This window comes from Psittacula echo, assembly GCF_963264785.1.
Source record: "Psittacula echo genome assembly, chromosome: 10".
Taxonomy (NCBI): domain Eukaryota; kingdom Metazoa; phylum Chordata; class Aves; order Psittaciformes; family Psittacidae; genus Psittacula; species Psittacula echo.
Window position 1 is genome coordinate 14,740,113 of NC_137741.1, and position 14,245 is coordinate 14,754,357.

Sequence of the window (14,245 nt, forward strand, 5' to 3'; positions counted from 1 at the left end):
GTGTGGTGGCGGGAAGATGGCGGCGGCCATGGCGTGATCGGTGGGACTTAGCGCTGGGCTCGGCGGTGAGCACGGCGCGGCCTTCTCCCTGCCCGGGGACCCCGTCTGCTCTCCCGGCCAGCGGGAGGGCGGCTGGGAGCCCCGAGGGGTTCCCTGGAGCTCGGTGTCTCTCCAGAGTCTCCGGGACCCGGAGCTCCCTGTGCGCCCCTGGCAGGCAGGCCCGTTCGCCTCCCGGTGCCCTCTCCTGTGCACCAGCACCCTCCGTGCTTTCCAAGCAGTCCCCTCCCGGTGCCTGTCAGCCAGGAGGTCTGTGGTTTATCCGCGGCTCTCCGGATACCCTCCCCCGTGCCTGCGGGCTCCCTTCATTCCCTTAGTGCTCCCCTGTGCCTGTCCCTTTCCTGGGTCCATCTCTCCCCTTCCAGTTCCCCCTCAGTGTCTCCCTCTTCATTAGGCAGGTTTGCAGATGCCATCACCCCTCAGTGCACTGGGGTTAGCTCTGTGCTCCTCCCCATTTCCCCTGCCATTGAGGTCTTTTTCCCAGATTCTCCTTTTAGTGGCTTCCTGTTTCATCTCTCCCTTCCCTAAAGTGGGATTGCACCTTTTAGCCACTTCCACTGGGTGCTATAGGTCTTTCCAACACCCTATCCATGCAAACAGGTCCCCCAGCACCCTGCATTCTACCCCCATTTCCATGTGGTTCCACAGCACATGTGTGCTCTCTCCCCATCAGGGTGAAGATGAAGTAGAGCTCTGACCATGGACCATGATGCCCCCACAATCAGGCCCCGCCGCATCCAGAACCAGAATGTCATCCACCGCCTGGAGCGCCGTCGGATCAGCTCGGGAAAGGCCGGCACCCACTGGCACCAGGTCCGTGTCTTCCACCAGAACGTCTTCCCCAACTTCACCGTGGTCAACGTGGAGAAGCCGCCCTGCTTCTTGCGCAAGTTCTCCCCTGATGGCCGCTACTTCATCGCCTTCTCCTCTGACCAGACCTCTCTGGAGATCTATGAGTATCAGGGCTGCCAGGCGGCAGAAGACCTCCTGCAGGGCTACGAGGGGGAGATCCTGGCCAACGGCAATGACCAAAGATCTGTCAACATCCGCGGGCGGCTCTTTGAGCGCTTCTTCGTCCTGCTCCATATCACCAACGTGGCCTCCAACGGAGAGCACTTGAACCGGGAGTGCAGCTTGTTCACCGATGACTGCCGATACGTGATCGTGGGCTCTGCTGCGTACTTGCCCGAGGAGCCTCACCCTCCCTTCTTCGAGGTGTACCGCAACAGCGAGTCCGTGACCCCTAATCCCCGCTCCCCCCTGGAGGATTATTCCCTGCATATCATAGACCTCCACACGGGCAGACTTTGTGACACACGGACTTTCAAATGTGACAAAGTCATCCTGTCTCACAACCAGGGGCTGTACCTCTATAAGAACATCTTGGCCATTCTCTCTGTGCAGCAACAGACGATTCATGTCTTTCAAGTCACACCCGAGGGTACGTTCATCGACGTACGGACTATTGGCCGCTTCTGCTATGAGGATGATCTCCTGACGCTGTCTGCGGTGTATCCCGAGGTGCAGCGGGACACTCAGACAGGGATGGCCAACCCCTACAAAGAGCCCTTCATAAACTCTTTGAAGCACAGACTGCTGGTGTACCTGTGGAGAAGGGCCGAGCAGGATGGAAGTGCCATAGCAAAAAGAAGGTTCTTCCAGTACTTCGATCAGCTGAGGCAGCTCCGCATGTGGAAGATGCAGCTTTTGGATGAGAGCCATCTCTTCATCAAATACACCAGTGAAGACGTGGTCACGCTGCGGGTGACGGACCCTTCCCAGGTACTGCAGCCTCCTCAGGCTGCTCATTGCTTTGGGGCAGCTCAAGTGTGTGCAGTGCTATGAGTTGTGCTTCATAGCTGAGCCTGTGAGTGTTGTTTAGGCTACTCAGTACTTCATTCTTGTGTGAACATTTGATACCTCTGATACTGAATAACTTCCATAGCTTTTGCTCTCATAATTTCACTGCTTCCTTCTCAACTAAAAATGAGAGAGAAGGCATCTGATGTGTCGTGGAGTCCCTTTTCTCCAGGGATTGTTCCCCTTGCTCACACATGCTGTACCAGCCTCTTCCCCTCCCAGATCCTCAGCTGATTAATTTTTTAGCTGATGTTTCAGGTAGTATACCTCAATTGCACAGGCAGCCTCTCCCTTCTCTCATGTATCTTCAGGCATATTTTTCAAATAGAATAGTCTTCGTTTTTCCCCGATAGAATTCCCTCTTCTGCCTACACACTCACTCTTTCAAGCTTCAGTGAGTTAGTATTTATGATCTCTCCAAATTGGAGTAGCAGCTTTTAGGTATATTTAATGTGCCAATTGCTTCTCCTTTCAGTTTAGTACTGAAGAAGTCAAATTAGGGCACATGTAGCTCAGTCAGTGCTCGGTACCTCCAGACCTTTCACCATGATCATCTCTTTCACTACCATTAGAACTCTGGTCAGGTTTTGAGCTCTGTGAAACTGGGAAGGATGGTTTATTAGCCTGTTCTATTCCTTTAATCCACTTGGTTTTGATTCTGTTGAGAGTATTTAGCAAGAATTCATAATAAATCTCCAGTGCTGCATGTAGGTCTCATAGTTCCCTAGATGTTTGGTTTTCTTTCATACCCTTCTCTCCCTCCCTGTCTTTGCCAGATCCAGGACTTAGCTCCTAGAAGAAACAGACAGTAGTTCTTTGTGTGTTGTCATAGTCTAATTCTTCCTGGAAGATAACTGGCTCTCTATTTTTCTCTTATGTGGTGTTTGTTTGGGAGAGCTGCTCTGGGAGGGAATAGGTTAAGGTGTAATCTGTTCAGCTTTACACACTGTGTAAAACCGAGCATCTGCCTCAAAAACATTAAAGCTTTGTGTAAGTGGCCTGCAGCATTGTGCTCCTTGCTGGTACATGGAACGGTGCTTCTCACCTGATATCTGTGGCCGGCTCAGCTCTGCCCTGCACTGTGGTTACCAAGGCTGCTGTGCCCAGTTTGCTGGAGCTCCAGACTCTCTTCACCCAAAGGTTACTTGAAGGTGCAGATTGTGGTTGGTTTGTGGTGTTCCTCGAGCAGTGTGTTTTATGCTGGAGGAAGGAACCTCAGTTCTTTCAGGAGATAATTCCAGATGTGGAGCAGGCTCCACAGACCTGCCTGAACGTAGGCTTTGTGTTAGGACATCCTGAACAAAGAAAACCTGGCTCACAATATACCTAAAGCTCCAATTTTTCTTTCGTCTATCAGAGAAGAACATGAGGTTTCATCCAGTTTCAGGCTCCTCTCTTCTGTCTGGCTTCTCTGCGAAGAAGGTGCTGTTTGTGCTTTATATTGTCAGAGGCTTTATGGAATCCTTCAAGATTTTTATGCTGTGTGTATGTAGCTTGGGGTCTGTGGTTGTTCCAGGCTTGTGTTAATAGACTTGGCAGGCTTGCTATGTGATTTCCACCGCTTGACTTCTGCCACCTCTGCTGTGATGATGGTTTTTGCCTGTGTTACGAGTGCTGCTAAAGAGCAGTGAGGGTAGTTTCTCTGGTCAGGGGCATCCTGTAGATGTGTCTGTGTGTTAACCTGGCAAAGGAACCTTTTATTTAAGGTTATCCATGCAATCTCCAATGATGTAAATAGTTTTTCCTTCTGCTGTCTCCTCTTATTTTGTCTGTGCTCCCGCCCTGTATTTCAGAAGGGCTTTCCTTTCCTCAGGCAGTAGTCGAGTGGGTAACCTCATGTAGAGCTCTTCATTTGGACATGTGGGGGCTGGATTGTATTATCACAAGTTATTTTGGGCTGTAAACCAAACAAACCTTGGGAGATTCACGGGTGGGAGGTTGAGCAGAGTGCCTGCATCATCCCTGAGCACTGCTTGGGAGCAGGAGGTGAAGCAGTTAGATAATTGCCTTTATTGACAGAAGATTTAACCAGGTATGTATGCGTGCAGGTACCATGGGAATTGGTTACCTTTGAAGTCGGGGCAGGTTCTTGCTTTGGGGTGCTGGGTTGTTAGCACTCATGTCTCTGATGAATGCTACATTTGATCAAGGATTAAATGTGCCCTTTTCCAATGGAATGGGAACTTTGTCTCCCTTTGATGTAGCTTCACTGACGCAATGTCACCGTCTTCATAGAATCATGGAATAGTTTGGGTTGGAAGAGAAGTTAAAAATCTTCAAGTTCCAACCCCTGCCACGGGCAGGGACACCTTCCACTAAAGCAGGTTGCTCCAACCCCCTGTGTCCAGCCTGGCCTTGAACACTGCCGGGGATGGGACAGCCACAGCTTCTCCGGGCACCCTGTGCCAGCGCCTCAGCACCCTCACAGGGAAGAACTTCTGCCTAAAAGCTCATCTCAGTCTCCCTTCTGTTGGGTTAAAGCCATTCGCCTTGTCCTGTCCCTACAGGCACTCCTCCAAAGCCCCTCTCCAGGTTTCTTGTAGCCCTTCTAGGCTCTGGGAGCTGCTCTAAGGTCTCCCCTTAAGGAGCCTTCTCTTCTCCAGGCTGACCCAGCCCAGCTCTCAGCCTGGCTCCAGAGCAGAGCTGCTCTGACCCTTGGACCATCTTCATAGCCTTCTCTGGACTTGCTCCAACAGCTCCATGTCCCTCTTGTGTTGGAGGCCCCAGAGCTGGACACAGGACTGCATGGGGGATCTCAGAGGGGAGAAGAGGGGGAGAAACAGCTCATTTGACCTGTTGCTCGCTCTCCTTTTGATGCAGCACAGCACATGGGAGGTTTCAGGGCTGTGAGTGTACATTGCCGGGACACGCAGAGCTTCTCATCAACCAACACCCCTTCTCCACAGGGCTGCTCTCAATCTATTCTCCGCCCAGTCTATTTATACTTAGGATTGTCCTGACCCAGGTGCAGGACCTTGCCTTGTTGCCATGAAACACTGCAGCGTGGTTCCGGAGCCTTCTTGCACAAGAATGTTGTCATTAAAAAGAAGCCATTAATGTCTTTCAGTTTTTAATTTCTGTACTGGCAGAGTGTCGAGGTCACAACTCCTTGTGGGCAGTGCTTTAGTGCACAATACACTAAAAATGCTCATCTCTGTGGGATGGAAACATTAAGCAGAGGAAGAAAATGTATGTCTGAAAAACTAATTTGTGGCCAGCTAGCTCTGGATTTAAGATCATTTTGTCAGCAGGGATGAAAGTTAAATTTGGCACTTTAGAAAGTGTTTTGCTTTTGGTGGAGGGCAGAGTAAAACAGGAGTATTGACATCCAATTCGAGTTGAAAATTGGAAGCCCATTAAGTTTTCTTCGTAAATAATCACAGCTAAAAGGTGGATAATTTGGTACCTGTGGAGGCATGGATGAAGGCAGAATTGGGTTAGTGTGGGGATGTGGGATTCTCCTGCCCTGCAAAGACATTTGGGTAGGGTCTGTGGTGTCATGTGAGGGTAAGGAGGGGACAGCTTCCTTGGGTAACCTCTGCCTGTCTTCCCAGCCTTCGTTCTTCGTCGTGTACAACATGGTGACCACAGAGGTTATTGCTGTCTTCGAGAATACATCTGACGAGCTGCTGGAGCTATTTGAGAACTTCTGTGACCTGTTCAGGAATGCCACCCTGCACAGCGAGGCTGTCCAGTTCCCCTGCTCAGCTTCCAGCAACAACTTTGCCAGGCAGATCCAGCGCCGGTGAGCCATTCGGAGCATGCTTTATCCCACATAGACACGCGCTCATCCCCGTCAGCTGAAGGCCAGTATCAAATAACAACAGCAACCCTGAGAAAACCAGTTCCTTTAGTTGCATGGGTGTTGCTTGGACATGGTTCATCTTGCAGCCTCATGCATCTGATTTGATATTCCACAGCATCTGTCTCATTGCAGGAAGGAGCAAAGCAGTGGCAATCCAGTGCGTAGAAGAAGTAAAGGGAGTTTTGCGGGAAAGATGTTTCCGGCCCTCCTTGAGCAGTAACTCCTGGAAGTTATTAAAGCCCAGTAGCTTAGGTCCCTGAAGATAAGATTTGTCAAGATGCTAATTGCTAAGTGGCATTCTCTGAATTTAGTGTGTATCAAACTGTTCTGTAGCATTTTCTACAACATCAGTCACAAGCTTGTGGCTCTCATCAAACTCTGTTAGGATAAAGGAGGCTCCTCTGATTAGGCCTATTGTGGGAGCTGAGCAAAGCATCAAAATAACCTGGATTTCTAGCATGTACTTCAGTTGTCAGACGTGGTTTTAATAAGGCAGAGTGTGTTATTGCTCTTGGAATATATTTTTATGTGACTCAGGGTGTTTGTTCTTCCAGTGGCTTGTTTCACATCATCCAAAGTACTTGGCAACCACTTCTGGGCACGAAGCTTCTGTTGATTTTAGGTTGACGTCACATAAGTAAGAGGAAGTTGACTGTGTCTGTAACTTTCTAAAGCTGCCTGTCAGGAAATCCATAGTGCTTAGTGGGAGAGAAGAGAATGAGAGAGCCCAGTGCAGATACCCAAAGAACAACTCCTGCCTCCTGTTAAAATAGAGAGGAGAATCTTTTCATCCTCTTGGCTACAAGGGCCTTTAACAGGAGTGCTTATCTTCCACAGCCAAGTATAATAGAGCATAGGCCACAGTGAGGTGGCTTTTGGCTGTGTGTTTCTGGCCAAGTGGAGGTGTTTTACCCTCCTTGATGTATGACATCTGTGCAGCTGATCTGAGTGTTCTTGCACATAGAAAGCTCCAATTTTACTTGGAAAGGAAATCCAGCCTCTTTTCATCTCTCCACCAGGAAGAACTTTCAGCTCAGTGGAGTTTCTGAAGAGCTTTAGGCTTCCTCTCAAGGTTCTTCCTCCTCTCAGGTTTTTCCCTTTACACGTTTCAAACATAGTGGCTATGTCAACATTAAGGGCTCAACTGTTACTGTGAAACCCTCTGGCTTTTGCTTATACTGTTTCCAGGCTTCATGGTAGAACTTGGATTGACTGATAAACTGCTAATCCATCTCTCCCTGTTTCTGATCCTGTTCATTTCCTGTACCGCAGAGCAGCTGGGGCCAGGCACAGTCTTCTCCTCCTGTCAGTTTGGACTTTCAGAGCAGGAACAGTAATGATGAGAGGATAAAAAGGTCACCAGATCTGGCTGCTGCTTGAATTGCTGTGATACATCTTTGGAAATGAGCTGGTTTAGTTCTTACACTGCTGCTGCTTTTCCTTCCCTATCAATTTTCCTCCTTAGCTTGTTTGAGCTGTGCTGTTCACCTGTGGCCTTTGTGAGTAAAACCTGTTCCTTGGCTTGCTCCAGGTTCAAAGACACTATTGTGAACGCCAAGTACGGAGGGCACACGGAGGCCGTTCGGAGGCTGCTGGGGCAGCTCCCCATCAGCGCCCAGTCCTACAGTGGCAGCCCATACCTCGACCTCTCTCTTTTCAGCTATGATGACAAGTGGGTGTCAGTCATGGAGCGGCCCAAGACCTGCGGGGATCACCCTATAAGGTACGGAACAGGCCAAGAAGTTGTGTGTGAGGAGATGAGAGTGAATAAATCATTGCCATGTTGCATCATATGTGCAGAGAAGGGGGTAGAGTGAGGCCTTTCTCTCATGACATCCTTTCACCAGAGGGTTCATTTCAGCACAAAGCTTGGCCTCTCTCCTTGTGACAACTGTTTTATCCTATATGTGTAGGAGGGCTCTTCAGGTCTTCTCCTTGAGCTGCCTTGGGGAAGGTTTGGGTAGTGAAGCCTGAACCTTTTCCATATGAATGCTCTTGTTCCTCCTCCTCTTCTTGCACTCCTGCTGTTGTGTTTGGACTGCAGTGTGATATATATGGTTCTGGGTGCCTTCTTTCCTGTGCTGGAAGGATCCTTCTTGAGCATGTGGGTTTAGCTGGCAATGATGATCTGGTTTATCCTGTGAATAAAATAGTAGCTGGGTTAGGTGATTCTCATAATGCTCGTGGTATTGATGTAGCTATTTTCAGACTTGCCTTGTTTACAGTTCTCACGCTGGGAGCTGTACTCCTCTTCATACCCCCCTTCTTTGTGTGGTCTGGAAGAAATCTGCTTCCCTAGTAGGAGTTTTAGCCAGGTGTAAGGACCATTCTGTGCCTCTTACAGTCTGAGCTTTTGATACAGAAGTAAGCCCAAGCTTGGGCCTAAGGTGGTTTGCAATGCTTCTTACAGAAATGTACTTATTTTCCTTGGCTGCAGCCACGGCTGCAAGTAGTAGTGGTTAAAAACCCAACATCTCTGGCCTGAGGGGCACAAAGAGGCCGAGTTCCCCAGGCGAGAGTAGTCTTTCCACTTAAAGTACTGCAAAAGCAAACCTGCGCTCTGAAAACAAGTGAGCCTTCAATGCCCGAGTGCTTTGTTTAGCAACTGCGCACATGGTGGGGGCTCAGGCAGATTGGGGAGCCCATGCTGGCCAGTTTCCCAACTTTACTTTCGTCCATGCATTCTCTAACAGTGGTTTCATGTCTCACCTGGCCCTGACTCCAGTGCTGGGGAACCTCTGCTTATTCCTGTGCTCTCAATTCCCAAATTATGTATATTTAATTGCTTTTTCTGCCCGTATGAGTTGGTTTGATCTCAGGCTCCCATGTTATCTGCAGAGAAAAGCCTGCCCTTTTCCACCTTGTCATGCCTGATGTTGGGAAAACTTGCAGGGCTGCAGTTGTCTGCCAGCGCCAACCTGTGTATGGCTCCAGCAGACAAAAGGGAGCAAAACCACAGTCGTTTGCTGTGGTTAAGTCTTTGTAGTAAACAAAGCCAAGTGCCACCTTCCCTCCCTCCCCTGAGCAAACTGGCCCTTCAGAGCCAGAGCTTTTAAAGCTCAAAGCTGTGCAGAGTCAATTAGGACTTCAATAGAGGCTCCCAGCTGTGGGGCTCCTGGTTTTTGGCAAGTAAGCAGAAGAGGAGGCTCTAACCTTAACCATTCACGAGCTGAAATGGTGCTGCTGTGCTTCTCACATGCAAAACAAAGGGATTAATAAAGTAATGCCTCTGCCTGTTGTGGTTTGAGGGCTTGGAAATGAGGGGCTATGGGATTTGTAATGTAAGGCCTGTAATTGTCTGCAATGGAAAACACTTCAGCAGCTCAGGGTGTTAGAATTCATGTGCGGTTTCCTGGCACTGTGTACCAGATAAGGCGGCCTCCATACCTTTTACACATCGGCTTCATGCCTCTGTGCACTGTAGCACTTTGACCCTTCGTGCCTTTAGTTTCTTTCTGCATCCCTGAAGGTTCAATTCTCAACTCCTTCTACATGAGGAACCAGTTTCTGTTTGCTCCCAGGCAGGAAGGACTTTAGGTTCTCCATCACTGCCATCTTCCACTATCTTTCCAGGAGGCTTGAAGAGATACTCAGTGGGCGAAATGATGGCACTTGTGAGGAAGAGGCTCTAACATAGCCTTGCCTATAGTAGGGGGTCTCTCAAATCCATCTGGATGGTTAATAAGGAGCCATTTAACCAAAAAAATTGGTCTGCAGATGAATCCTCCATTTTCATACAGTCTGAAAAGGCTGGTCTTGCTGTTTCTGTTGACATACAATTTTATATTGCAGTGCCTAATTTATCCCCAGAGTGAGAGCCCATGGAAATGGCCTCTGATTGCAGAGCACTTTTAAAACTACATTTAAAAATACCAAACTGAGGCCATCTTTGAGATTACAGGGAGCTTCATCTCGAGTAGTAAATTGTTGTGAATTGGGGAGAGAGAGGAGCAGAAGGGGGACTGTGCTTTATTTAAAGAATGACCCTCTGCATACCTAGCCTTGTGTAGGAGGGAAAGGGCTTTTTGAAAAGCCAAATACCAAGATTGTGACTCTCTTCCTGGGTTCTTGTGTGCAATTTTCAGGCAGGGCTGTCTGGCACTTTGATTCAGAGGAAGGGAGAGGAGAGTGGCCCTCCAAGAAGAACATGAGGTTCTCAATAGGCTCTGTTGTTAAAATGTGGAGTATTTCTGCTTCTGAAACAGCATTGCCTCTATCTGTCATCACCTGTTCTTCCAGTCTGAGAGACGACTGCATTGTATTGGTGGCGGGGGGGGAATGTGCTCTGAGATTAAAAGCATTCTCGGAATGAAGACCAGAGGAAAAATACAAAATATCCACATGTACTAAGTGATGGTAGAAAAGGAGGCAGCTGGGAGGTGAAATGGCAATGCTGGGAGAGCAGAGAAAATGGGTCTAACGAACTGAGACAACTTCAGGCTGAGGGCTTGAGTTAGAGCCCAGCTGCTTGGTGAAGGTACCGCATCCAGAAACCTCCACCACAGTCTTGGGAAGTGTGGGGTCATTGCAGAGAGTCCTGTGTTCCCACAGCAGCACAGGATCCTGGTGTTACCTGGGCTCATGTCAGTTACACAGAGAAGGCTCAAGAAGCAGAGAGCTTCCCAAACTCGCCTGTCTCTTCAGCAATGTTTACCTCATCCCCTTGGCAGTGTTTGCTGTGTGCTGAAGCTGTGTTCCAGAGCTCCCTTGTTTGGATACATAAATGAGCCTGACCCACAGGCAGGTTTGTGAGTGACAAGAGAAGGATACAAGGGTTCCCTTGACCACTTCCCTTGCTGATTGTTGGATGCAATCTACTGGGTGCTTTCTGCCCAGCCTATCTTGTTAATGCTTTTTATTCTTGATGGAAATCTAAAAGGAACTGCAAAACCCTGCCTGAGCTGCACATTCATCTTGGCACCCCTGAGCAGAGCTGGATCAAGCTGTTCACCTTCCTTGGCTGAAAGGGAGTGTAGCAGCAGCATAAAGCCTACCTGTCAGCACTAGCAGAGGGAAGGGGTGGCCTTACATTTGAAATGAAGGCTATTACTAAAGGAAATAAGCTCAGTTCAGTAAAGTATATCTGCCTTAGGGATGAAGGGGAGCAGCTTACACTAAGAGAGGATGGAGAGCCAGCACAAGTGGGGTCTGGCCCAAGCTTATTCCCTCTTGTGAAGTCGGCTATGTCCACCAACATTACAGGCACTGATGATACTAAAATGAAATTAGGCTTCTCTAGACAGTGGAAAACTAGCTGCCCTGAGAGGGGCTTTCTGGCCAAGAGCCAGACACCCAGCTGAGGACTTCTTGCCTCTGAGGGAGTACCAGAGCTTGAACAAGGTACTTGTCTGTGTGTGTGAAGAGCCCAGATGGCAAAGTCAATAGTCGGGAACAGCCATAATTGACTTTCTCTTCCTTTCAGATTTTACGCTCGTGATTCTGGCCTCCTGAAGTTTGAGATCCAGGCGGGCCTCCTGGGGCGCCCCATCAATCACACCGTGCGGCGCCTGGTTGCATTCACCTTCCACCCCTTCGAGCCCTTTGCCATCTCAGTGCAGCGCACTAATGCTGAGTACGTGGTGAACTTCCACATGAGGCACAGCTGCACATAGCATGGCTTGGCTGCTCTTCCTTGGGCTGGGGCTCTGCCACAGGCATGCCAAAGCCCAGCACTTGCGCCTTCTAGGAAACCAAACCATCGCTCGTGTCAAGCATCCTGACCTGGGAGCTCCGACCAGCTGGCATCTCGCAGGGCTTCATCTGCCCTAACTCAAGTTAGGCATGGGAATGATTCTTCTCACCCAGTTTGTACCATGGAGGTCCCAGTGCATTAATTGCTGCTGTTGTTCCCTGTTCCTGTTGATGAACAAAGCGTAGCTGAGGTTCCTTTCCCGGTTTCCCAGAGATGCATCTGTTTTCTCTCCTGTTGTAGGTCTCAGGATGGCAAAGCTGGAGTTTTGCACTGCATGTGTGGAGTGCTTCCTTCTGCACTGGTGCTTCCCTACTTTGTTGAGACAAACATCATAGAGGGAATGGATGGGAGCCATGGGGAGGGCTTAGAAATGCAGCTATCCATGTTTGTGTCTTCAGTATTAGTAGGGAAGTGAAATCCTGTTCTCATCTGTACAATCCACTCGTGATTTTAATACGCAAGAGATCAGGAAAAAATAGTGTGAGAAATCACTGCAACTGAGAGACATGAGGTGTGTTCCTGACTCTTATGCAAGTCACTTAATCTTTGTGCCTTAGTATCTAAAAGCTCCTAAGTGAAAAGTGGTGTGTTGATACCATTAAGCCAGGGCAGCTGGCTGTGTCTCTAATGCGTGAGGAGGTGGGCACAGAAGGAAGATGAGTGTGTGGGGAGCAACAGCAGCTCCTTGCTCACATCAGAAGGGCTTTTCTGCAGCTTGGGGGTGAATCCTCACAGCCATTTGCTGCTCAGAGCAAGGGAGACCCAGCTGCTGGCCCCTCCTGTGTGCTGGAGTATCAGTGTGGAGAATTAGTAGCATTTGGGTTTGCCCAGAACAGAGAGAGGAAACCTGAATTAATGTGCATTGCTGCAGGTTTGCAGTTAGGAGATGAGCTTGTTGACTTAGGAGATGAGCTTGTTGATTTAGGTTGCTTACCTATCGCTGTCTGATATGCTGTTCTCTGTGAGAACCTGATTTGCTGTTCCCAGGCTTCAAAGCACAGTTGGCTGGTGCATCAGTGCTGATTGAACCACTGTGGTGTTTATGCTGCTGATAAAATAAGCTCCTGGGTATAGTATTACCTGCCACCGTGGGCTGGTGAGGATGCTGGCCTGACCTTCTCTTTTAAACATGTTTTTAGTTCTAGGCCAACATTTGGGCTTTCCTGCACACAGTCTGGTTTATGGCTCTGTGCTGCCAGGCACTGCACCCATCCCTCTGCATCCAGCACAAGCCTGCTGTTGTCCCATTCTTATAGGAAGTATAGAGGGGGCATTAGAAAATTGGTGCTTATACATGGGAGACCCTCTACTTTAAAGGACCCTTGGGGATGTCTTGTTTGGACCAAATTGTGCTGTGGGTGATGTGTTGTGAAGAACAACGTTGAAGTCATGCATTCATTTTGCATGGTGCTGCATAGGAAGAGGATCATGTGGGTTGTTGGTGCTTGCTTAGTATCAAGAGTGGACCTTGTAATGGAGGGTGCTCTAGGCTTCCCTGAATCAGCCTTTACTCTATCTCATGGTACTTCTCTCCTCTCCTGGCCTTGCTAAACATATTTCTAGGGTAAGATATTGTATTTCACCGCTCTCTTCCTTGTGTTTGCACTGTTGGTTTCTCAGGTCTGTCAGGAGCAACTTCAGGTCAGAAGCCTGCTAATAGAGGAGGCGTTAGGCCATGTGTGCTTCAGCTCCAGGTTCCTCTCCATCTAATAACACTATTTGCCAAGGGTTTAGGTTTTTATCCTGTGATTTGTTCCTCAAACATTTAGTTAAAGCTCCAAGTGGAGAATCATTTGCACATTGTAGGTCATGGATTTACCTCCTCCTGCACCACTCTCTTATTTGTTCACATTTCTAGTATGAAACTTTTCCTTTTCCAAAGCTGTCAGCAGCTCCATCCAAGACTGAGTTTTCTCCTTGGCATCACAGCCTTGGGAAATCAGTGCTTCCTAAAAGAGCTGTCAGATCCCCATTTAGACTTCTATTTGGTGGCAAAAACATAAACTACTTCATTTCTGAAACCAGAGCTTTCGCCAAATTCAGGCTGTCCTGTGTGAAGCAGAGAGCATGGCACGGATTGTGGGATGTGGAGCTGAGACATAGAGATCTCTTCTTAGCTCAGCTGGTGAATTGTTCTGTGACCGGGGCAAATCTCCTCCTGCTCCAGCTGGTGTTTTCTTCTCTGTAAATGAGGCCAAAACCCCTATTTTTCAGCTTTTGTAAAACCACTTTGAGATTCATGGATAAAAAGAGCTGCCTAAGTGCGAAGTATTTTCTTACTCTGTTTGCAGACAAACTGATTGATCATTCTGGGTACTAATTGCCTGGGAGTAGCACAGCAGATCCTCTGGTCTTGGCTGCTGCCTTTTATATCTACCACAGAGTTAATTTTATTACTGAGATGTATTGAACGAGAAGCTTCTCATGCTTGAAATTTGAATTCTTTTATTGAAGAAACAAGAAGTGTGTGTGTGTGTGGTGGGGAGGGCTTGAGCAAAGGGGGGATCTTTTCTACCTGCTATTTTTTTCCTAGGTTAGGATGAAGATTTGTTAGCAACACAAAAGACAGAAATTTAATAAACAAAATTTGCTTTAAGAGCCTCATTTATTGTCTTTGTCTTCCAAAAAGCTTAATGGTGCAGATGGGAATTCCTTTGCTAAGAAGGGAATTAGCAGAGGTGTGCCTTGGACTATGCAGGTGTGTCACATGCACCTCTTCCTGGCATTTGGGATACGAGTATGCTCAAGGATGTTCCTGTCTTAGGAACATTCCTTTGGTTACTGCAGATTTCTCAAGTTCTTGTTTACGTGAGCTAATGCTGGAGGAGGCA

At 48.4% G+C, this 14,245-nt stretch overlaps 1 protein-coding gene across 7 annotated transcripts in view; it reads left to right on the forward strand.

Annotated features, from left to right (window-relative positions):
- The window catches only part of DET1 (DET1 partner of COP1 E3 ubiquitin ligase), a 23,803-nt gene continuing 9,558 nt past the window's right edge, over positions 1 to 14,245 (forward strand). For 5 of the 7 annotated variants that reach the window (XR_013957710.1, XR_013957711.1, XR_013957712.1 and 2 more), the window contains exons 1-4: positions 1 to 65; positions 731 to 1,839; positions 5,472 to 5,662; positions 7,254 to 7,445. Coding sequence is in view for 3 of the 7 variants with exons in the window: in XM_080625952.1 (XP_080482078.1) it covers positions 757 to 1,839; positions 5,472 to 5,662; positions 7,254 to 7,445 (1,466 nt within the window). In the remaining 4 variants the exon portion in view is untranslated. Of the gene's footprint in view, positions 66 to 730; positions 1,840 to 5,471; positions 5,663 to 7,253; positions 7,446 to 11,144; positions 13,842 to 14,245 lie in introns of those variants that run through there. The other 2 variants (XM_080625951.1, XM_080625950.1) reach the window with 2 other exon arrangements.